The sequence below is a fragment of the Condylura cristata genome, unplaced genomic scaffold, assembly GCF_000260355.1.
Source record: "Condylura cristata isolate star-nosed mole 26May11 unplaced genomic scaffold, ConCri1.0 scaffold00005, whole genome shotgun sequence".
Lineage (NCBI taxonomy): Eukaryota > Metazoa > Chordata > Mammalia > Eulipotyphla > Talpidae > Condylura > Condylura cristata.
Genome location: NW_004567106.1, coordinates 3,736,704 through 3,762,962, shown reverse-complemented (window position 1 = coordinate 3,762,962; position 26,259 = coordinate 3,736,704). Strand labels below are relative to the sequence as shown.

Genomic DNA, 26,259 nt, shown 5'->3' with positions numbered 1-26,259 from the left:
CATTTTAAAATGATCAAATCACCCCATCCTTTTTTTGTGGCGGTTATATTATACGATTCCATCTTCCAGCTTGATAATTCTGTCCTTGCTTCACTTAGCCTACTGTTATGCCTTTCCATTGTATATTGTATTGATATAATATTGGTTCACAACACTGTATATGATTAAAACCCATAGGATTACACTGGTAGATGCATACCACCTCACCACACCCACACTAAGGCACCCATAGCCTTTTTTAAGCTCTGTGATTTCTTTTTGGAACTTCTATTTTCTTATTTTTGATGCAGTTCTCATTTTATTCTCCCAATTTTATTATCATTTAAATTGTTTCTTTGAAGCAATTTTCAGGCATTTTACTTAGTTCTTTTTCATTTATGTTTCCCCCTAGCATTTGTTTTGATCATCAGTTGGAGCAAATGCTTCTGTATCTTCATTTTGTTTGGTTCTCTGTATTTATTTATATGGATTAGGATAAACAGCTTTCCTTTTCACTAGTGATATAGTGACCTTCTGTAAGAATTGAAACATTGAGTCTATCGGACTGATGAAGGACACTCGTCTAGGATGTTGAACTTTCTGTTGTGCAGGTGGAAGCCTCTTCACCTTTTAGGATACATGAGCTGAAGACCCAACCTAAAGCAGTGTGTCCTGTGAACATTGTGGGACATGATGTGAGGAGATTTCTGTTGCAGAGTGCTAAAGCACTTGCCTCTCTAGGGTTTAGCCTGAATCTTGATTATGGGTGCATGAGTGGTGTTCTAAGAATAGTTACTTTTTTGGGGTGGGGGTTTATAGCTTCTACACAGTTTGTCAGGTGGACTTGTGATTGGAAAAGGTTAGACCCTTGAAGATCTGTGTTGAATATTGTGGGAGGTGTCATTGGAAATAGCAGAAAACAAAAGCAATGAAGGGAGTATGTCAGTTAAAGATAGAAGGAAAGCAAAGTTAGACACAAGAAGAAAAAATAATAAAACCAGGATCTCTTAATCCAGATAATCCAGGGGGAAATATTAAAACATAATAATAATCTTTTCTGTTTAGATTCTTTTCATATTTTTATTTAAAAGTGTGGAAATGCTTGTTTTGCTTTATAGTGAATATTCATAAGAGCCACAAGATGGCGAGATTGCTCCTTGAAGTTAATGAGAGCCAGAGAGTGAGGAGAGACAGACAGCTATACACACATATACACACAGAAAGAGAGAGAGAGGAACACACACGTACACGCACACACACACGGGGAATTTCAGGTTCCCCTTTCCTTAATTTTTCTTATCTTTCTGAATACAAAATAGAACTGACATACCTAAAGTTTTCCTTTTTAATTTGCATTTTAATCATAGTTGTTTTTGGAGTTGTATAGCTAAAAATAAAATAATTACTTGGATTTCAGGCTTACTATTTTTCAGCTCTTCATCACATTATTAATTCATTCTTCACATTGCTAACAGGGTAATCTTTGCAAAATATAATTTTGATAGTTTTTCTGTTTTAAACTTTATTGAAACACATTTTTGTTGAGAATACTGGTGGTCATCACTATTCAAATAGTTAAGTGTATGGTGAAAAGGGGGAATGATATTTGATTCTTATTATATATACTAATACATTTGCATTTTTGTCAGCTTCTTTAAAATGAGCAAGTGCAGAATGTGTACAAATCCTGAGTTTTTATGATTAATTAAATAACATGATTGTAAAGTTAAAATATTTATTCTCATCATTTTGATATACCTTAAGGTGGTTTTCATTTTGTTATTCTCAATATTTCATGAAATGAACAAACACTGCTATATTCATTAATGCATATTTGTTAGCTGTGTATTTGAGTTTAAAGTAAACTTAAGTTTGCTGTCCTATCAAATAGAATTCACATGCTATCTATGGAATAAATCTGAATATTTCCGTTTTAGAGATGAGGACATTTTAGCTCAGAGAGATTAAATGAATTATCAGTGATTTTGTAGTTTTATAATTTTGCATAATTAAATCCAGATATTTTCTTATTCACTGTGCTATACTGTTTCCATGAGGGTAACTATACTTCTCTGTAATAGAAATACTTGAAAGTTAAAACAATTAGGACATTTGTTCTTCCTCTTTGCTGTAAGCTGTTTTATCACAGGCAATTATTATGATGCACTTTTATTTTGCAAGCTGTTTGTTTCTCTGAGAATTTTTTTTCTGCAGGTGTATATTTAGATTCTATTTAGAATTTTGTTGCTGGTAAGCATCCTTGTTTTGTCCCACATGAGAAATTTGGGCTTCTGGCTAAAAACCTGAGTACCTGATTTTCTAACCTAGAGCAGTCTAAAGTTTAATTCCTTCTTGTTCAGGTAACAGGTAGTTCATGAAGAACAAAATGTTCTTGTCATAGTGGAACTTCTTTCCTCCAGTAGGCCCATTTATGCTGGAGATATTAGTGGTTTAAAAACCACTGTACTGGGCCCTCCCTGGTGGCGCAGCGGGTTAAAGCACAGCATCGAGAATCTAAAGCCACTTCCGCATGAGTTCGATTCCCGCCTGCCCCGGAGGTGACCACATGGCTTGGCAGACCTCTCCTGACCCGCCCGCTGCTCCCCTCAGCGGTGTGCTTCGTCGATCTGCCTGTTCTGTTCCCCCCTCTGTCTCTGGTGAAGCCTCTCACCGCCCCTGAGTCTCTGGCCTGTACCCCAGCTCTGTATGTACAAATAAATAAATCTTAAAAAAAAAAATTAAAAAAAAACCCCACTGTACTGATGAATGGAAGCCTGGTCTAGGGAACCTTTTCATAGTTGCAAATTCACTTTAAAGCTTGGCACTAATTTCTGCATAAGAATATTGTCTTATAGTTTATTTTCATTTATTCCATTTTTGCTGTTTCTAAAGATTTCAAAGTAGTAATTCAGAATTTATATTTTTTACTTTGAACTCGAGATAAATTTGTAGTACTTAGGAATTTGTATGACTTATATTTCTAACTCCCCTACTTTACAATGTGTGTGCCTGGTTTTTACTTATATCAAAACATTTTTTAAAAAGTGATTTTACTTTTTTCTTCAAAAAAAGCTAGTTTTTCTTGAGGTGATGTTGATATATATATGATTCAGAGGTATAGAATCACACTCCTTCAGATGTATATTAACAGACCATACCGCCATCAAATGAGCCTTATTTTTCCTCCATAATTATAGTTGAAAAACAAATATTGTGGAAAGAAGATTAACTATGAAAAATGATTATTAAATTGGGTGATGGATTTATTATATGATTCCTTTTACCTTTATTTGTGTAAAATTTTCCATAATAAAACATAAAGGGACACATATTGTTATTCCTTTCCTATCAACAATAAGCTTTTATTAAAATTTTTTAATTGCGCTAATGTTTACCTTAGGGAAATGTAGGACTACCCTCTATGGACATTTTTTTTTAAAGATTTCTTTATTTATTCGTACAGAACTGGGGTACAGGCCAGAGATGCGGAGGGTGAGAGGATTCACCAGAGACAGAGCGGGAAGCAGAACAGGCAGATCGACTAAGCACACTGCTGAGGGGAGCAGTGGGCGGGCCAGGAGAGGTCTGCCACGCCATGTGGTCACCTCCGGGGCAGGCGGGAATCGAACTCCCCCTATGGACATTTTTAACATATTACTTTTATCTTTCATTTTGTTCTGGTGTATTGTTTGGTTGATTTATAGGTAACTAAACCATCTTACCTTATGTATGATCTTTTTAATATATGTTTGGATTCTTTTGCTAATATTTGTTGACCATACTTTACCTATGCTTATCAGAGAGATTGACCTGTACTTGTGTTGTCCTTGTCTGGTTTTTGATAGCAAGATAACTTTGGCCTTGTACAATGAGTTTTGAATGGGATTTCTTTTCTTCTGTTTTTGGAAGTTTGAGAAATATTAATTTATTCTTATTTAATTGTTTGGTAGAGTTTAGCAGTTAAGCTATTTGATCTTGAATTTTTCTTTTTTTTTTTTTTAGGAGGTTTTTGATTGCTGATATAATCTTACTAATAATTGGTCTGTTCAGATTTTCTATTTTTTCAAGATTTACTCTTGGTAGGTTATATATTCTAGAAATTTAAGCATTTCTTCTAAATTGTCTACTTTGTATATGTCTCCTCTTCCATTTCTGATTTTATTTGAGTTTTTCTATTTTTTGTGATTATTCATGGTAAAATTTTGTATTTTTGTCTTTTATAAAAAGCAGTTCTTAGTTTTATTGATATCTTTTTTTTTTTTTAGCCTTTGACTAGTTTTGTATTTTTGCATAAAATCATAGGGCAGAATAATCAAGTAGCAAAGTTGTTGTTGTTGTTGCTGGCCTTGCTGGAGTCCTCCTATAGGATCAGAGCGGATCATTGATGTCCAGTCCACATAGGCTTCAGGAGCAACGTTGGTCTCAGCAGACTCAACCTGGAGTTTCCTCTTCTTGAGGTTATCAGGAGTTTTATTTTTCTGGGTCGTCCAGGCCTGCCAATGGAGGCAAGCTTCCTCGCCTTCTTTGTAGGTCTCTGGAACCCTACAAACAAAGCAGCAGGTTCTCCTTTTCTTGGTTCAGCTCTATTTGAGGTTTCTGGAGAATGCCAAGCAAAGCCACTGAAACACATTTCCAATTTACTTAGGTTAAGCTAGTAAAATTCCCTATTGAAGTGATGCAAAAATACTCGAGTAGTAAATATTACTACCACAATCTTTACACTGTGTTGGTATTAAGGGGAGAGAAAGATAGAAATACACGTTAGTTCTGCTGAAGAAAAAAAATTACTGCAGATTCTGGTTATTGAAAGCAAAGAACTTTCTTTGAATCAAATGGGGAAAAAAAATACCAGTATCATTTCAAAGGAAAACTTGGCATAAATCAGTCTGTTCAGTTCTTTGTAGAAAATCTTTTTCCACTGTCAAAATTTCCACCAACTGGAATCAGTTGAGGTCTTTCTCTGTAAACATTTTTTTTCTGCAAATGCCAAACCACTAAATGTAATATTTCAGGACAACAATCATTATTTACAATTCAAACAATATATGATGTCATAATGTTTTTATGCACTTTTCAGAACACTAGTGTTAACATTTATGTTCATGCCATGTTTCACCTTTTCCCAAGTGACTATGCTTTCTTTCCAGTCATTTTTCTTTACAAGGTAAACCAAAAAGTCCAAATTGATCTAAGTGCATTTCCAGAAGGAAAGGAAAAGAAATTTTATGGAATGTCTCAGGAGCTCTACTGAGGCTCGACAAAATTTTCTTTGATGAACCCAAGGACAGACTACCAAATTTTTCTTTAAATTTTGAATTCTGGGAAGCTTTGTCACAAATATGAAAAAAAAAATAGACAACAACAACAATCTCAATCTCTCTGAAAGCTCCAGCTCAGTCAGTAATACAATATTGATAGTCAAACCATAAAAGTCAAACCATAAACTTTTTTGTTCTTTTTCCTTCACAACAAGAGACTCTTTGTCCTTAATTTTTTTTTCAAATTTCCATTTTCCTTACGTTATCAACCCAAGCAAAAGGAAAAATATTATACCCAATACAACCTTAGAAGCGCCTGTTTTAAAACATTAGAGCACAAATTAGTTACCATAGACCAAAAAGTATCCCAGGTTGTGTTTTTAAAACATGTATACCAGTTTTTATTAGTTTTGTTTGTTTGATTTTTTTCCCCCCCAATATCAATAGGTACCACCGAAACCAATTTTATAGCACCTCGAGGCCAAGACAGTCAAGCACAAGGACAAGACATACAGACATACAACATACAGACAAAACAGTTTTCTTAGTTATGCCACGTGGAAACTTATGTAACTGCAGTTTTACTCATATAGGCCAGGAAAAAAATCTCAAATTCCAAAAAAAAAAAAAGTGTTGCTGGCAGAAAATCACAAGTTTCAGCTGTTATCCTACAAACCTAAGACTTTGGAAATAGGAAGAAAAAGTTTCATTAATCACAAGAGTTATATGTTTTCCAGTGTTTAAGCATTTCCACTAGCTAGAAGTCAATCCTGGGTGTCCTATACAGCAGACCAAAAGTAAAAACAGTTAACTTTCAAGCAAAATCAGTCGTTATCATGTTGTTAGCCACTAAGCTTGCAATTCTTGGGATTCTTGGAACAGAACCTGAAAAAACAAAATAAAAAATCAGCAGTTAACTTTCAGTTAAAAGGAGTCATCTCCTTACTTCTGTTACCCACTTTGGCACAGAAGCTGAAAGAGCAAATTCAACATACAAGTTATTGATTGCACCTTCCCACACAAGGGAGAAACCATAACAATACAGGTATGAAAACCTGGTACAGTTACGCCATACACTATAAAGAGTGCTTTCCACAATAGACCTTCCTCAGTAGGAAACAGAATCTTAGAATTTTGTCTTACACCAGTAATCAAACAGATCCAGAATTCAAATGGCAAATATGCCCCAAACAAATTGTGTAGACAAAATTCACAACAGCAAACCCTTTAGACTCAATATTTTCTTTTCTAATTTTTCTGATCTAACCTTTGCAAAAATTCAAGCTATCTCCACGAATCCATTAAGGTTACCAGTATTTACCAGTTACTTATCAAGGCTTAGTCTTTCTTTGCATCCAAGCATACATTTGCTAATTTAAACACCACTGTTCCATTGTTGGTTTACAGACCCCTAAGGCAGAGATCAGTGAGTAGTCAAAGTCAAAGGAACCTACCTCTGAAAAACCCAGCATTGCTTTTAGAAATGCTAACAAGAATTGTAAAACAGCAGAGGTAAAAAAAGAAAAAATCCAAAGTCCTAGCAACTTAACTTTAGTTAACAAAGGAAGTAGAAAATCTTAGGGGGAGCCTAAAAGAACAAAAACTTTCAAGTTTCAGAGAAGCCAGCCAAGTGGCCTCAGACGCCATCTTTAATCTGTCCACATGGTCCTACTATCTTTGAGTAAAACTGCTACACAATTTCCACAAAACCAAATCTCTTAGCAAGTGACCACAACAAAATTGTGCACATGCACATAGAATTTTCACAAGGCCAAGCCAGTTTTTAACAACAAATCTGCATCTGAAAAAAACTAGAAACAAAAACCACATATGCATTTAAGTGCCATGGGGAACCCAACTTTCCCCATAGGGCTCACTAACCACGGATGGCTCTAATCCTGCCCCATATTGGGCGCCAAATCTGTTATAGGGCACCCCAAATCTGTTCCAGAACAGGGGGAGAGGGACACCCCTGAAGTCCCAAAATCCTGCCTGCTCTAAGTGGGTTCTGCCATCCGCCGCAAGAAGACAAAACATATAAAACTTTAATGAAAAGGGACTTTAATACAGTGAATATACAATACAGAACACAGGAAACAAGCACGGTTTCTTCATCACATGCTTGCTGCTCCATGTGGCTTCCTCAGGTCTTCTGGCTCTCCATCCAGCTTCCTCTTTATTGATATCTTCTATGACCTTTTATTCTGTTTCATTTATTTCTGTTCTGATCTTGGTTATTTCCTGTCTTCTACCAATTTGGGGCTTAGTTTGTTCTTTTTTATCTTCAGTTCCTTAAAGTGTAGATTTAGGTGTTTATTTGAGATCTTTCTTGCTTAATAATCTAGTTTGTATTGATATAAAATTCCCTCTTAGACCCTTTTTTGGTGCATCCTCCATATTTTCATATGTGTACTTCCACTTCTATTTTTCTCTAGATATTATTTTTTGTTTTTTATTTTGATTGCTTTGATCATTGGCTATTCAGAGACATATTGTTTAATATTGTTCAGAGCATGTTTAATTTACATGTATTTTAAAATTTCCTAGTTGTCTTCTTATAATTGATTCTAGTTTTATTGATTTCAGTGTTAAAATTTATTGAGATTTGTCTTGTGCCTTATATTTGACCTATCTTGGAGAACAGTCCATGTGTGCTTCAGAAGGATGTGTACTTTGTTGTGATTAGACCGAATGATTTATGAATGTATGTTAAATTTGTTTTCCTATCATCTGTGTCCAGTGTTTCCTTGTTGGTTTTTGATCTAGATGATCTATCCATTGTTGGAAATAATATATTGAATTACTGTATTTTTGTGATTTTTTTTTCCTGTCAGGTATGTTAAGATTTGATTTATATATTTAAATGTTTCTATATTAGGTGCATACATATTTAAAAATACCATAGCTTCTTGTTGGATTAACCCTCTATCATTATGGAATAGATTTGTCTCATAATCTTTGACTTAAAGTCTACTTTACCTCTGTATAGCCACACCTATTTCCTTTGCTTCTGTTTGAATGAATATTTTATTTCTATTTGTTCACATTCAATGTGGGTGTTTAAAACTGAAGTGAATCTCTTATAGATAGCCCATAGATTTATTTAAAAATAATTACTCAGTTACCTTGAATCTTTTGATTGGATAAGTATACAATGAAGTAATTATTGATAGATATGAACTGATAATTGCCATTTGTTAGTTGTTTCTTTGTCCACTCGTGTGGACAAAGTGCACTTAGGTTGTTTCCATAATTTGACTATTGTAACTAGTGTTGTAATGAACATATTTTTATATTCTTTGGGTAGATATCTGTGAGAGGGATCACTGTATCATATGATAGAGAACTTCCATACTGTTTTTCATAAAGGCTGGACTAATTTACAATGCCATAGACATTATATGAAAATTCTTCATTTTTTGGAGCACACATTATTATTAAGGGAACAGACAGAAAATAAACCATTCCTTACATACATAACTATATATTTTGTGGTGCTTAGGGCTATAAAGACAAAGATAGTAAAGTATGGGGGTTGCATCTAAGATGTGAGGATTATTTTTTTTTCTAGTCTGTTTGAAACATTTATTTTCTGCTAAAGCATCTTATTTATTCTAATGATATATTTTTTTAATTATTACAAAAGTTTATTTTTACATCATTTTGCACATTTTTTTTTTCCATCTCGATTGTAATCCCTGTGGGTTTCCCATCACCAAATCACCCGTATGCCACCACCATAGTCCCGTGCATTTCCCTCCCTACCCTCCTCCCCCGTTTTTGATCCCATTCCCCACTCCACCCCCACAAAATGTCTCTGGTATATGGCTGTTCATTATTTTTGTTATTTTCTCACCTGGTCCATTATACTCCTGCTATGAGTGAAACCATCCGGTATTTTTCTTTCTCTTTCTGGCTTATCTCACTAATCATGATCTTTTCCAGCTCCATCCAAGTTGCTGCAAAAGACATGTGTTTCTCTTTTTTGGTTGCTGAGTAATATTCCATTGTATATATGTACCACATCTTTTTTATCCAGTCATCTACTTTTGGGCATTTGGGCTGCTTCCATGTTTTTCCAATTGTAAATAAAGCAGCAGTAAACATGGGGGTACAAGTATCTTTTTCAATCAGTGTTTTTGTGTCTTTTGGGTAGATACCTAGGAGTGGGATTGCTGGGTCATAGGGAAGCTCCATGTTTAGCAGTTTGAGGAACCGATGTGAGGATTATTTTTAAAAAAATTCTTAAGAGGGCCCTCCCTGGTGGTACAGCAAGTTAAAGCATAGTACTAAGAAGTTAAAGTCACTTTCCCATGAGTTCGATCCCCATCTTCCCTGGAGGTGATCCATGTGGCGCCCATATGGCGTGGCAGACCTCTCCTGACCACCCACTGCACCCCTCAGCAGTGTACTTTCATCGCTCTGCCTGTTCTGCTCCCCACTCTGTCTCTGGTGAATCCTCTCACTGCCCCTGCACCTCTGGCCTGTACCCCAGTTACAAATAAATAAATTAAAAAAAAAATTCTTCAGGAAAGGCCTTTCTGATAAGGAGATCTGGAGATGTAGAGGGTACAAGAGAGTGTGGAGTGTGGATAGATGGAATGAAATAGAGGGAGATTTATCCAGGTGGCTGGAGAAGAAAGCAAAGACCCAGAGATACCCTTTGTTAATATTTTTTAAAAACAGTATTCAGGGAACTTCAGCAAACAGCTATGGGTAATGGAATTATTCTTCATCTGGCTACTGCCTGATTGGTACATGGAGTTTGGAGACAGATTCATGTAGGTCCTGGTATTCAATAGCTTTATTATTAACAATAAAAACTACCACTGAGAGAGCAGAGAAAATATTTTTTGTTCTCCCTAGATTTTTGCTGATGCGGAAACTGTAGCCTCATTTTAAAAAGCAATGTTAAGATATTAATCATTCTATTTATGCTAAAAAATCTCATTATTATTTATGTATTTTTTCCATCCTTGAGATAATAAATAAATAGAACCCAGGGGCATATAGTTTAACTTTATTTTAGAAATTGTTTTCTATAGAGAAAGAATAGCAAATATTGAGGTCTGGGAGGTAATTTCAATGAATGAATTAGGCTGAGGTGTAGAAAGGTAAGGAGTGGTGGAGACTGGTATATGGGATGATATATGTTCAGTGTAAAGGGAAGAGATGTTACTTAATTCTAATCGGTTATTGCTAAAGGAGAATGTGGATATAATTTAGAAATTATTTTTTATTTTTTTTCAAGAAAAGTCAACAATGTAACACATAAGTTAACAATGTAACACTGCAATTGAATTTTATTGCCTCCTCCATTAACAAAATCCTTTCAAATTTCTGGATGCACACACTGTACTATTGATCTCTCTGCAGGGTGCTGAGTGTATCTATTTTATTGTTTTAGGGTATGGTCAAACAGGTCCACTGTCTCAGAGAGCTGGCTATGATGCGGTTGCTTCTGCAGTTTCTGGCCTGATGCACATTACTGGACCTGAGGTAGGTATCCATTCAGAATATTATTCTACTCCTCAAAACACAAGTTTGACTTTTGTAAATAGTACTGCAAAAACACTTGAGTGCAGGCTCTTTTTGAATTAGTGTTTTTGTATTCTACAGATTGATATGCTGAAATGGAGTTGCTGAGTCTGTGGCTGATCTATTTGTAATCTCTTGACACATCTCTATACTGCTTTCCATAGAACCAAAAACTGGACTAGATTATATTCCCACTAACAGTGGAGGAGGGTTCCTTTTTTTCCACACCCTCACCAGCACTTATGTAATGATTCTGGTCTTTTTCATATGGATTATTATCAACGGCGTGAGATGGTGGTTTTGATAATCTATTTCTAGGGTGATATGTGGTGATGACCACTTTTTAATGACCTTAATATTTCTTTGGAGAGGTACCTATTTAGCACATCAGCCTGCTTTTTGATCGGGTTATTTCTTTTCATTAAGTATGTGAATTCTTTCAGATCTTTGATATCATTTCCTTGTCAGATGTATGGTGCATAAATATTTTTCCCCATTCTATAGGTTCCTCTTTATTTTATTACTGTTTATTTCTCTGTGAAGAAACTTTGTAGTTTGATGAAGTCCCACTTGTTTATATTCTCTTTTGTTTTCCTTGTTCCTGGGGACAAATTCAAAAAGACATCACTGAAGCTTATGTCATGAAATGTTTTGTCCATGATTTCTTCCATGTATTTTATGATTTCAGGACTTATATCCAAGTCTTTTATTCATTTAGAGCTGATTTTTTGTGAATGGTATGAGAGATAATGATCTAGATTCATTCAACATGAAGCTGTCCAGTTATCCCAGTCTCATATATTGAAGAGACTATTCTGGTGTCAGTGTATGTTCTTAGCTACTTTATTATAGATTAACTGTCCATTTATGTTTGAGTTTAGTTTTGGATTTTCAGTTCTAGTCCATTGGTCTTTGTTTCTGTTTTTGATGCTGAATAATGTTGTTCTAGTTTTTGAGACTTTATATTCTATGTCTGGAAGTGTGATACGATCATTCTTTTATACTGTCATTCATTTTATATCTTTGTTAGGATAACTCTGTATCTTCAGGGTCTTTTGTGGTTCATATGACACTTAATAGTTCTTGTTACACTGAAATTCTTTATTGGGGTTCCATTGAATTGCTGTATTGGCCATTTTGACAATGTTAATTCTTCCAACCCATGAGGAAGGACATTTCTTTGTGTCTTCTACTTCTTTTAACAAAGTCTTATTTACTTTTTGTATAGGTGCTTAACCTCCTTTTTTAGGTTGGCTACTAGGTATTTTATTATGTTTGGTATGATTATAGATGGGATCACTTCAGTAAATTCTCCCTTTTCTGACTCATTATTTGCATATAGGATGGCAACTGACTTTTCTGTATTCGTTTTGTAGTGTAACTCTGCTGAACTGATTTATTGTTTCAGTGGCGTATTTGGGGTTTTCTATATGTATTATATTTTTGAAAACAATGATAGATTAATTTCTTTCTCAATTTAGATTTATTTTATTTGCCATTTGATTCTCTTTTATTTTTAAATTAAATCAATTTATTTTATTAAATCAATTTTTGGGTAGTTTTTGATTTCTTCCTTCAGGCGTAGTCCCCATACCCATAGATCTCCTAGCACATAGTACCTGTAATCCCTTACTACTGCCCTATGTGGCCTTCCCTTCTCTCTTCCTCACCTGCTGTGTGCCTCAGGTCTATGGTCAGATTGCAATTTTGTCTTTGTCTTGAATTTTTGTTCATTTGTTTTTTTCTATATTTCACCTATAAGTAAAAACCATCTGATAATTATCTTTTTCCTTCTGTCTGTTTTGAGTTTGTTTAGCATATTACTTTCCAACTCCATTCACATTGTTACAAAATGGCATGAGTTTATCTTTTTTATTTCTGATTAGAATTCCATTGTGTATATATATACATCTTAATTAATTTATCTGTTTTGGGGAATTAGGTTGTTTACATATTTTAACTCTTATAAATAGGGCTGCAATAAACATAAGGTTATAGTTATTTTTGAATGGGTGTTTTTGTGTTTGGGTAGATACCTAGGAGTTTAGCTACTTAGCTATACGAAGTAGATCCATTTTTAGTGTTTTGAAGAGCCCCCAACAGCGTTTTCCATACTGGCTGGACCAGTTTACATTCCCACAAACAGTGTAAGAGAGTTCCTTTTTCACTACATCCTTGCCTGAATTTGTTGTTTCTAGTTTTTTTTTCTTTCTTTTTAATATGGGCCATTCCCATGGGCATATGGTGGTTGTGTTTTGTTTTGCATTTCCTTGATAATAAGTAATGTTGAACTTTTTTCTATGCCTTTTGGCCATTTGCATTCCTTCAGAAGTCTCTTTTAGCTCATCTGCCCATTTTTTGACTGGGTTGTTTTTACTTTTTACTTTTTTTTTTGGTTGAGTTGTACAAGTTCTTAGATCTTTGATTTTCAGTCCTTTGTCATTTGTATGATGTTAAAATATTTTCTCCCATTCAGTAGGATGTCTCTTCATTTTGACTGCTTTTTAGTTATCTGTTTTCTTGCTTTTGGAGTTGATTCCTCAAAGATGTGTCTAACATTTTATTTATGTCATGGAGTGTTCGCTTGTTTTTTTTCTTCTATGTATTTTATGGTTTTATGTCTTACACCAAGTCTTTTATCCATATTGATTTTTGTGTATGATGTGATATTGTGGTCTAGCTTCATTCTTTTGCATGTAGCAGTTCAGTTTTCCCAGTACCATTTAGGGAAGAGACTTTCCTTATTATTTCTGGTATATTCCTTGCACCTTTGTTTTTGTTTAGTTTATTATATATGTGTGGTTAAATTTCTGGGATTTCAATTCAATTCCATTGGGCTGTGTGTCTTTTTTTCTTTCAACATCTTCTGTTTTCATTAGTTGGCTTTGTATTATAGTTTGAGGTCTAGGAATGTAGTATCTTTGTTCTCTGACTTGTCAATTAGGAGAATTTAGCTATTCTGGACTTTTGTTGTGATTCCATATAAATTTTAGCAGTATCTGTACCAGTTCTTTGAAGAAGGCCATTTAGGCATTTATTGGAGTTGCATTGGATCTGTAGGATGGCCCTTTTGGTAATGCTTTGAAGTGGCTGTTAGCTTCTTAGTGCTGTGCTTTAACCTACTGCATCACCAGGGAGGGCCTTAATTTCCTTTTTAAAATTGGTTTGTTCAAGTTTCCTATTTCTTCCTTATTCAGCTGTGTGATTGTATAATTCTGAGAATTTTTCTATCACGTATAGTTTATTGAACTTATTTGCATATAAATGTTAATAATAATCTTTTATCATCTTCTGGCATTCTGCTCAGTCCCTTAGAATTTCTTTTCCTCACTTGTGATCCTATTTATTTGACTTTTCTCCCTCATTTTGTGAACCTGCTAGATGCTTGTCTATTTTGTTTATTTACTTATTTTTTTTTCAGCCAAACCAACTTTTGCTTTATTGATCTTTTGGATTTTTTTTTTTCATTTCTATTTCACTTATTCCTGCTTTAATGTTTATTATTTCCTTCATTGTACTGACTTTTAAAAATTCTTTGTTTCCTTGTTCCAAGTAATTAGAAAGTAGATTGTTTCTTTGGGTTCTTTCTTTTTCTTGATGTGGTCCTATATCACTGTATATTTTATTTTGCTTTTAAGGTGTTCATATTTTCTGGGAGGTTGTGTCCTCACTATCATTTGTCTGAAAGTATTTTTAAATTTCTTTTTCAATTTCCTCATTAACCCAGTGTTCTTTTGGTAGCATGTTGTTTAATCTCCACATGTTGGGTATCCTTTTTTCTTTATTATTATTTCTAGTTTGATAACCTTTATGGTTAAGGAAGGTAGTGGTAAGGAGGGGTTCAACCTTGATAGGCAGGTAAAGATTAGGACCCAAGGAGATGTAACAGGAAGGATAGGGACAGGGTGTGGGAGACTTGGGAACCCTAGCAGATATAAGAGGAGAGAAAAGTCAACAAAAACCCATGACACTATTACCAGTTAGTCTATGTTAGGGCAGGCAAGACTGACCAATCAAGAAACTGCACGAATACAATGACTTATCCCCTAGACCCAAAACATGAGAATAATTATAAAAATCTCTAAGTTGTTTTCACTGGTGGCAACCCCATTCAGGACTTGTCCCATGTGCATGGGAACTGTTTTGCTTTGTATATGTCCTTACATGAATCTCCTCAGTCCTGCTTGCTGCTGGCACAAGCTAGTCTGCCTTTAAAAAAAAATTATTTATTTATGCATGCAGAGCTGGGGTACAGGCTAGAGGTGCAGGGGTGGTGAGAGAATTCACCAGAGACAGAGTGGGGAGCAGAACAGGCAGATTGACTAAAATACGCTGCTGAGGGGAAGTAGCAAGCAGGTCAGGAGAGATCTGCCTCACCATGTGGATTACCTCTCGGGCTGGGGATCAAACTCCCACTGAAGTGGCTGCTTCTCCCTTGCAGTGCTGGGCTTTAACTGGTTGCCCCACCAGGGAGGGCCCACTATTCTGTTTCTTTAAACCTTATGGCTTTGCTCCTAGGAGCTGGCCTGTGTCTTTAAATAAACTTCCTTTGGCTGGCTTACTGCTATTGTGTGCATGTGTTGTTAACAATACCTTCCTTATTAACCACATTATTATTATTAATTTTTAAAGATTTATTTATTTATGCATACAGAACTGGGGTACAGGCCAGAGGTGCAGGGGTGGTGAGAGGATTCACCAAAGACAGTTAAACCACATTATTTTGTCCACAGTTTCAGGTTTGGCTTATCATGTCATGTCACAGTATGATTTTATGCTGCGTGTATTTGTTGATATCTGTTTTGTAATCCAATATGTGGTCAGTGGTGGAGAGTGATCAATTGTACTTGAGAAAAATGTGTATTTCAGGTTTTTCAGTGTGGCATACCCTATAAATATCTATTAGGCCCCTATGGTCTAGGTCTTTGTTTAGAGCCATGTCCTTGTATATTTTCCGCTCATTGATCATTACATTGGTGAGACTGGGGAGTTGAAATCTACCATATATGTATGTTCTTCAGTATTTGTTTTCAGATTTGATAGTAATTGTCAAATATCTTTTGGTGAGTATATACTGATGAGTGTTTTGTCTTCCTGGTATATACTCTTGATCATTATATAGAGTCTCTTACCACCTTTTCTAGCTTGAAGTCTGTTTTATCTGATAATAAAGGTTGTCCTTGACTTTCTTTGGGCATCAGTTGTAGAATTAATAATGGAATCTTTGACTGCCAATAGTTTTCTTGCTATATTTAACTCCTTGTTTAGTTCTTCATTTTTATTTTTCTCTTTGGTTTACATCCTGAAGTTCTTTTTTACTTCTTGGAGGTGGGGATTTAATGGTTTGAAATTTCTAAGATTTTATTTTTTTTAATAGGTGCTTATTTCTCCATTATATAAGAAGGAAAGCTTTTTAGGATAAAGTATTCTTGTCTGATAATGTTGTCTTGGAGTATTTCAAAAATATCACTCCATTCTGTTCTTGTCCATAGCATTTTTTTTCAGATAAGTCTTATGTTAACCTAATCAGTGTTCCTTTATAGGTTTCCTGTTTTCTATTTCTTGTAAGACCAATTCTGTTCCATTGCTCTGTGTGTCTGTTTTTACTCTTGTGGCTTGCAATGTAGTCTGAGATCTGGAAGCATGCTATCTTCATTCTCTTTCTTGATTGCTTAGGTTGCTTTTGTTTGCATTCAGGATTTTTTATAAATCCATATGAGTTTCAGTAGTTTAACTCTACATATTTAAAATATGCCATTTGTATTTGTGTATTGAATCTGTATATTGAATTGAGAAGAATGGCCATTTTGACAATGTTGATTATTCCAGTTCATGAGGAGGGAATATTTTCCATTTCTTCTATTGTGATTTCTTCTATTTCTTCCCAAAATATCTTTCAGCTTTCTTTGTATAGATCTGTTACTCCCTTTACTAGGTTGACTCCTAAGTGTTTCTTTTTGGGTGTAATTGTACATTTCCTCCTTTTCTATCTCATTGCTTCTGTGTAGAAAGGCAATTGATATTTGTGTTGCTAATTTTATATCCTGCCACTTTGCCAAACTGATTGTTTAAATTAGTATTGTCTATGGAATTTTGGGGGCTCTAAGATTTTATTTTTATATTATTATGTCACTGAAAATTATGATAGGTTTACTTCTTCACTGCAAATTATGATAGCCCAATTTGGATTCCTTTTACACCTTTTGACGATCATTTCTAAGACAATTGGGCAAAAAACTGAAAACCTTGTTCCAGAACTCATCATACCTATTCAACTTAGTTCTGGAAGTTCTAGCTAGATCAATTAGGAAAGTGAAAGGTATAATAGGATTCCAAATTGGGTTTGAAGAAGTAAAGGTATCATTGTCAGATTTCTCTAGCTAGTCCTTCCAATTCTATGTTGAGTAGGAATTGTGACAGTGGTTATCTTTACCAGAACTTAGTAGACAGGCTTTCTTTCCGTTTTCTTTTCTTTTTTTTTAAAGATTTATTTATTTATTCATACAGAACTGGGGTACAGGCCAGAGATGCGGAGGGTTAGAGGATTCACCAGAGACAGAATAGGGAGCAGAACAGGCAGATTGACGAAGTAGGCTGCTGAGGGGAGCAGCGGGTGGGTCAGGAGAGGTTTGCTGAGCCATGTGGATCACCTCCCGGGCAGGAGCAGGCTGAATTGCACTTACGCGCAAGTGGCTTAAGCTTCTTAGTGCTGTGCTTTAACCTGCTCCACCACAAGGGAGGGCCTTTCTTTCAATTTTTTACCATTGACAATGATATTAGATATTAGTTTTATAGCAAATGGTCTTTATTATGTTAAAGTATCTTCCAGTTATCTCAAAATTTTCAAGGATTTTCAACATAAATGGTAGTTGGATCTTTTCAAATGCTTTCTTAACTAATCTATTGATCATAAGGCGTTTTATCTTTCTTTCTGTTGATGTAGTTAACTATATTGATTGATTTTCAGATGTCAAGCCATCCTTGTATTTCTTTTACTTACTCTACTTAGTCATGCATAATCCTGTTAATGCATCATTGGATTCTATTTGTTAGTATTTAGTGCAGGAATTTTGTGCCTGTCTTCATTGGGAAGGTTGATCTGTAGTTTTCTTTTTCGCGTGTGTTGTCTTTGTTTAGTTTTGGTATTAGAATAATGTTAATCTCTTAAAAAGATTTGAAAATAGTCCCTCTTTTTTTTTTGAGAAGAATTTTAGCAAGTTAGGCATTAGTTCATCTTGGATGTAGTGGACTGTTGTTTTTTGGGAGAGTTTTGTTTGTTTTAGTTTTCTTGATTCTAATTTATTTACTTATTTTTTCTATTATTCTCTGTTCAATTTTGGATTATCGTGTAAATCTATGAATATGGCCATCTCTTTTAAGTTATTGTATTTGTTCATATATATCACTAGATGTTCATAATAGCCTTAGGTATCCTTTAGATTTCTGCAGCATTTGCTGTTATTTTTCATTTTTAATTCTATATTTTTGGGAGGTCTTCCTTTTTTTCTTGTGAGGCCTTACTAGATATTTCTTTATTTTCATACCCTCCTCCCCCAAAGAACCATCTTTTGGTTTTGTTGATCTTTTGACTTATTTTTTTTATTTCTATTTCATTTACTCCTACTTTGATGTGTGTGTTCTACTAGATTTTGGACTTGCTTGCTCTTCTTTTTCTATTTTCTATGTTGGGAGAGATTACCCTCATATGACCATGGTTTTTAGCTTGGTCATCACTATATCTCAATGCTTAGAACATGCCAATATTTACTAAATCCTCAAAAATGTTGAATGATATTGTGGTTTTGTCAATAGTGACAATGTGATCTTGAATGTATCTTATAGCGTCTCTGTTTTCAGTGAAGTAGATCTGGAAGTGATACCAATACACCTCTTCTTCAAGATCAAATAAATAAAGAGCAAATAATAATTTAAAAATAAAATATAAAAGTGTGGAACTATATGTAATGTAAAATAGTCCACAAAAGAATCAGGAATTGCTTAGTGTATGTGAAAATTCTTGAGACCTACCCTACTGATGTTTATACTTATGCCTTCAAGTGCATCTGAGAGAGGTGATTTGTGTATCATTCTTGGAAACACTTATGAGAAATATTATTATTAAAAATCCCTTTATTTGGGAAGTAGAGCATATATTCTGTCACAGACTCTAATAGAAGTAATGAGTTATTAATGTCTACATATTACATTTAAACTTTAATCTTTTATTTCAAATGAATACTATTTTCTTGCAAGTGGCCCTAATCGGTTATTACCCAAAAGGGCTGTTTTTCTATATGTCTCTCATCTATCTCTTTATCTAGGTATAATTAATTTGTCTTGATGCATGAGGATCATAAAGGCGTTTAAGGTGTGAAATCAATGAATGTGAGAGATTCTGAAAAGCAATTGACTTAGATGTATATAGTAATGGTTCTAAATAATAATTCACTTATAAATTATATCACATTTAAATGTCAAGAATTATATTGATCAAGTAATGAACAGCAATATACTACTCATGTGTGTGTGGTACTGCATTAGATATTATAATTTGATAAGTTATTCCATAAATAATAATTTAGTTGACTAGATCAGATATATATTCAAGGGGAGTATATATATTTAAGAAGGGGAGTGACTTGATAAAGACTGTGCTTGGCCCAAATATTTGGCCCAGATGTGCAGGATAGATTAAATCAAATTTACAAGCAATGCTTCTTAGATATTTATCTCCCCTTTTTAAAATTTAGAAACCATAGATAATTACTCAGCAAGAAAATGCTATTACACTGTTATTCATAGGCACTGTAATTGTATTTTATATTTTATTCACTTTTGTAGATAATACATTGACCAATACCACAAGAAACATACATATGTTGATCACATAATTTGTCATCCAAACTGCTACTTTTAAGAATGAAAGAGGGCTTATTATATAATAAAATTAGGCATTTACCTTAACGTAAGAATCCACAATGTCAGTCTCCTTTCTTCTTTTCCTATGCCACTTTCTCCTTCTCAGACATAATGCTATCACTTTCCTTTTGCATTCTTTCAGAGATTCTACTTAACAATAAGAAAAATAGGGCCCTCCTTAGTGGCGCAAGGGGTTCAAATGCAGCACTACAAAGCTAGCCACAGCCACTTCAGCATGAATTAGATCCCTGGCCAGGGAGGTGACCCCCATGGTGTGGCAGGCCTCTCCTGTCTCACTGGCTGCTCCGCTCAGCAATGTACTTTGTCAGTTGCCCTGTGCTGTTTCCCAGACTGTCTCTGGTGAATTCTCTCACTACCCCTGCACCTCTGGCTTGCACCCCAGTTCTGTATTTATAAATAAACAACACTTTAAAAAAATACAGAACATCTTTAAAAATAAGAAAAATAGTTACTCCTGTGATTAAATAAAACACAATTGGTGATACTTTCTGATTTTTAAAGAATTCTATATAAGTGAATTAATTAAACAGTAAAGATAAACACTTAAGGGTGTAGTTCAATGATATTTTAAAAGTATTTACACTGGATACATGTCATCCAGCTCAAGATATAGGATATTTACATCATTCAGAAAGTTTTATTGCAAGCCAATGCTACCATCTCTTTGAAGTAAACATCGACTTTTACTACTACAGACTAGTTTTACTTCTTGAAGTTATAGAAATAGAATCTTGTATTATACTCTTTCATGTCTGGCTTCTTTCACTCAACAGAAGGATTTTGAGATTTCTTCAATTTTATTTATTAGTGGTATGTTTTTATTGGTGTATATTATTCCCTTTCATGAATACTACAATGTATCCATTGTCTGTTAATGAACAATTAAGCTCTTCCCAATTTTTACAAATTATAAATACAAGTTTAATATGAACATTATTTTGAATGTTTGTTGTTGGACTTACTCACTTCTCCTGGGTATATGCTTAGGGTTGGAACTAGCCTTTTTGTCCTTTTATCAATTACTCATTTTGGTGGATATGCAGTAGTATTTCATTGTGATTTAAATTTTAACTTCCCTGATGTGTAATAAGGTATATGCTGAGTCTGTATTTGGATATCTGTGTAAGTGTATGTTTAGGCCTTTCTGTTTTTATTGGAGTTTGGTCTTTTTTTCTTATTGGTTTATAAGATTTCTTTTAATATTCTGGGGTACAGTATTTGCCATATGTATGTATTGCTGATGTTTCCTCTCTATAGCTTGGCTTATTACTATCATAATGATGTATTTTGATAAGTAGTTTTATATCTGAAATTATATTAATCATTTTTTTCTTTCATGATTAGTTAGTGCCTTTTCTGTCCAAGAAATCCATGCTTGGCCTTAAATCATGAGAGGATTTTGTTAACTTTCCCCAGTGTTGGTTAGTTGGCTTTTTTCACTGTGCTTCTCTCTGAGAGATTTTTGATTCGGATTCTAGAATTTGGTCAATTAATCTATTTTTCCAAAGTGGTGTCTGAACAAGGAAGGGTAGGTGAAGAACTGTACCATATGAGCAGCACCTCAATATACAGTTTCTTTTCTTGACCTTGTCTTTCAGAGCTATGCATTTCCCCATATCCCTAGTTGGCTGTTAATAGAACAAATTTGTGTGACCTACATGAAACAAAACAAAAAACATTGTGGTGATGAATGAAAAAATGGAGAGATGGAATTGTCCTTTAATATATCTGTTCAGGCCCTCCCTGGTGGCGCAGTGGGTTAAAGCACAGCACCGAGAATCTAAAGCTGCTTCCGCATGAGTTCGATTCCCGCCTGCCCAGGAGGTGACCACATGGCTTGGCAGACCTCTCCTTACCCGCCCGCTGCTCCCCTCAGCAGTGTACTTCGTCGATCTGCCTGTTCTGTTCCCCACTCTGTCTCTGGTGAATCCTCTCACCGCCCCTGAGCCTCTGGCCTGTACCCCAGTTCTGTATGCACAAATAAATAAATCTCAAAAAAAAATATATATATATATCTGTTCAAATTTGTATGGGACTGATTGCTCTAGTTTAATTTGTTTAACTGTAACTGTACATATAAACTCAGTTGAAGTGACTGACATTAACATTGCTGATATTTATTAGTGAAGCTTATTTCATATTTCAGCTGTATTATAGCATTTATATAAAAATTTAGTTTTACTTAGTTGTTTTTTCATTTTTGATCCTTGACTGAAAAGCATTTCAAAGAAAGTTTTCTGTGAAGTTAATATAGTAATGCAGATATCTTAAAGAAAGTCTTCTGTGAAGTTAATATAATAATGCAAACTCTTAATATTCCTCCAAAACCTCTCTTCTAAAACAGGATCCTAATAAGAGATTTCACACACATGTATGTTACACAAAACATTCACAATTCTGGTTTTTAAACAAATATGCAATGTTTTTTTAAGAAAAGTTAATTAAGTTAATAAATACCAAAAAACTTTATACTTTGAACTTTACAAATTATTTTTCATTAAGATAAGATTGGTTTACAACACTGTATATGATTTAGGGGTATAAGTACACATCTTTTCAGATAGTTACCATATCATGCTCACTACTTACTAAAGCACTAATAATCTTCTGTAGTTACTGTGTTCTTCCTCTACTTGTTTCCAACCCCCTCCCCTGACTAGTAGCCTCAATTTTGCAATTGGATTTCTAGAATTTGTTTTGGTTTAGTTTTGTCTGTTGTTTTGTTTCTCAATATTTTGTTTCTCACCCAGTATTTGTCTCTCTCATTCTGACCCATTTTGCATAGCATAATTCCCATCTAGTCCAATCCATATTGTCTCAAATGTCAAGATTTAATCTTTTTAATTGATAGATTAGTAGATTGTGCATGTGTGTGTGCACGTGTGTGTGTGTATGTGTATTACATTGTGTATATGTAGTACATCTTTATCTGCTTATCTTTCTTGAGTATTTATGTTGTTTCCATAACTTGACTTTTGTGAACAGTGGTGTAGTGAACATAGGAGTGCCTATATTAATGTGTTTTAGTGTTCGTGCATATTCCTAGGTAGCTTGGATCCTAAACCAGATCTCTTTAAAAATTTGAGAAACCTCCATTCTGTTTTCACAGGGCTACACTAGTATTTATTCCCACCAACAGTTATCATTCATTCCCTTTTTTCACAGCCCCATAGACACTTGTTTCTGGTATTTTAAATGTAGTCCATTCTCACCTCTGTAAGGTGGTATCTATTGTAGTTTTGATTTGTATCTCCTTGGTGATATGATATTATCACTGTTTGCCAATTGTGTATCTTCACTGGAAAATTGTCTATCTCTTCTGCCCATTTTTTGATCAGGTTATTTTTATTGCTGCTGATGTTGAGTTACATGAATTTTTTGTAGATCTTAGATATCAGCCCCTTGTTGGATGTATAATGAACAAATATTTTTTCCTATTCAGTAGAGGGTTCTTTTATTTTAGCGGTAGTTTCTTTGACTGTATAGAAACTTTTAAGTTTGATGTTGGCCAATTTATTTATTTTTGCTTTTGTTTCTCTTGCTGTTGGAGTTAAGTCCCCAAAGACATCACTGAAGCCAGTGCCATGGAGTCTTTTTGTCTGTTTTTTGTTCTATGTATTTCATGATTTCAAGTCTTCCATGAAGATTTTTAATCCATTTTGAGTTAATTTTTGTGTAGGGCATGAGATTATGGTCTAGTTTTATGAATTTGTGTGGAGTGCTAGTTTCCTCAACACCATTTGTTGAAGAGACTTTCCTTTCTTTATTATATGTTCTTGGCTTCTTTATTTGTATATATTTTACATCAGGTGTAGTCCCCATAGAAATTCCACCACCACTTTACTTGTTCACCGTCATCTTAGTTCCTATTGCTCTTCTCACCCTCATTTGAACCCCTCCCTCCCTCTCCTCTGCAGAAAGTCTCTGATTTAGTTGTCTGATTATTTTTGTTTAGTTTTGTGCTGTTGCTATTTTTAAAATTGTTACTATTTTGACTTATTTCACTGAGCATAATCCCTTCTAGCTTCACCCAAGTTGCTGTGCACTAGGTTATCTTTTTTTTTTTTTTTTTTTGATGAATAGTATTCCATTGTGTATATGAACCACTTTTTTTTTTTTTGGGCATTAGGGTTGTTCCCAAGTCTTACTTATTGTTAATAGTGCTGCAGTAAATATAGGGGTATATGTATCAATTGAGCTAATGTTTTTGTGTTCTTTGGGTAGGTTCATAGGATTGTAATTGTTGGGTCAAATGGTAGCTCCATTTTTAGTAATCTGAGGTACCTCCGCACATTTCCATAGTGGTTGCGCTAGTTTGCATTCCTACCAGCAGTGTGGAAGAGTTCCTTTTTCACCACATCCTTGACAACATTTGTTGTTAGTTTTCTTAATATGTGCCATTCTTACTGGTGTAAGGTGGTATCTCATTGTGGTCTTATTTGCATTTTCCTGGTTATGAGGGATGGTGAACATTTTTTCATATGTCTGTTGGCTATTTGCATTTCATCTTTGGAGAAATATCTTTTAAGTTCTACTGCCCATTTTGATTAGATTATTTACTTGAGTGATTAGATGTATTTCTTGAGTCATCTGAGTTCTTTGTATATTATTGTGATAGGTCCCTTATTAGTTGTGTGAAGTACATAAATTTTCTCCCAATCAGTAGGGTGTCTCTTTGTTTGGTTAATGTTTCTTTTGTTGTGCAGAACCTTTTTAATTTGATGTAGTCCCAGCTGTTTATCTTTTCCATAATTTTCTTTGGGTTTCTATTTTTCTTTTTGTTGATGTGTTAGATTACATTAATTGCTTTTTCAGATGTTGAACCATCCTTATGCCCCTGGGATAAAGCCCACTAGATCGTGGTGTGTAATCCTTTTGATATATTGTTGGATTCTGTTGGCAAGGATATTATTGAGGATTTTTGCATCAGTGTCCACTGTAATTTTCTTTTTTGTGTGTTGTGTTTGTTTGTTTTGGTAATAGTGTAAAGTTGATTTCTTAGAACTAATTTTGTGATACTTCTTTATTTTCAGTTTTTGGAAAGCGTTTGTATAGGATGGCACTAAATCATCTTTGAACATTTGGTAGAATTCATTTGTTAAGCAGTCAGGTGCTGGGCTTTTGATTTTGGAGAGAGTTTTGATTACTGCTTCAATTTTGCTGCTTATAAATGGTTTGCTTAGGTGTTTTTTATTTATTCTTAATCTAGCTTTGGATGGTTATATCAATCTAGGAATTTTTCCATCTCTTATAGATTGTTGAGCTTGTTTGTATATAAATGTTCATAATGTTTTCTGATTACTTTTGTGTGTTTTTTTTTTTTATTACTTGCCTTATTCATTCCTCTGTTGGCTTTTGCTTTAGGACTTGTAGTATTTTTTGGAAAGGGGGTTTTGTTGAAATGAATTTCTGGAGTTTCTGTTTGTCTGGGAAGGTCATTTTTCCCTTCATATAGGAAGGAGAGCTTTTCAGGATAAAGTAGTCTTGGTTGGCATTTGTTGTCTTGGAGTTTGTTTAATATGTCCCTCCATTCTCTTCTTGCCTGTAGTGTTTCTATGGCAAGATCTGATGTCAGCCTGATTGGTTTTCCTTTACATGTTATCTGTTTCTTCCCCCATGTCAACTTCATTAGTTTTTCCTTGTCTTGGATCCTTGGGAGTATTATCCTTATGCATCTTGCTGTATTGTTCCTTTCATCATGGAAATCTGGTGTTTTTACTTCTTGCATGTCTTTCTTCATCTCCTTTCTGCTTGGGAAGTTCTTTTTGATTATCTCTTGGAATTGTTTTTGTATTCCTTGGTCTTTTTCTTCATCTTCCGTGGATCCTATAATTTTTATATTTCCTTTCCTCTGGTGTCAGAATATTTTTCTATTGATTTGATTTATTTCTTTAACATTGTGTTATTATTTTTATTGTACAGGTCCTTCACATCTTTTGTTATGTTTATTTTTAGGTAGTTCATTCTTTTAAATGTGATTCTAAATGTGTTTGTTTTCTTGATTTCTTTCTCTTGTAGTTTGCTGTTTGCATATAGAAAAACAACAGATTATTGTGTGTTGATTTTGTTGCCTGATAATTTACTGCACTGATGTACTTTTTCTAGTAGTTTTTTAGTAGAATTTCAGATTTTACTTTTAAATATATATTGTCATGTAATTTCCAAAGTGATAGTTTTAATTCTTTTCCACTTGGATTCCTTTCATAGCTTTCTCTTGCTGATTGCTTTAATTGGATTTCCAAAATATTGAATAATAATAGTGAATATGGGCTTCCTTGTATTGTTCCTTTTCTTAGAGAAAAAGCTTTCAATATTTCACTATTGGTTATGATGTTATCAATGAATTTGTCATGTACGGACTTTATTACATTGAGATGTTTTCCTTCTATCCTCATTATATTGAGTTTTTGTCTTAAATGTATATAGAACATTATTGAAGAACAATTGTATAAGCAAATGTCACCCAAAAGGATGCAGAAACAGCCACACTTAGGCAGATAAAATATACTTTCAGCTAAAAAAATGTGACAAGAGACTTGGATGA

At 34.3% G+C, this 26,259-nt stretch overlaps 1 protein-coding gene across 1 annotated transcript in view; it reads left to right on the top strand.

Moving 5' to 3' along the window:
* Nucleotides 1-26,259, top strand: part of SUGCT (succinyl-CoA:glutarate-CoA transferase) — a 674,152-nt gene that overhangs the window by 49,573 nt on the left and 598,320 nt on the right. The window contains exon 7 of the mRNA XM_004676653.2: nt 10,645-10,736. Coding sequence (XP_004676710.1) covers nt 10,645-10,736 — 92 coding nt within the window. The remainder of the gene's footprint in view (nt 1-10,644; nt 10,737-26,259) is intronic.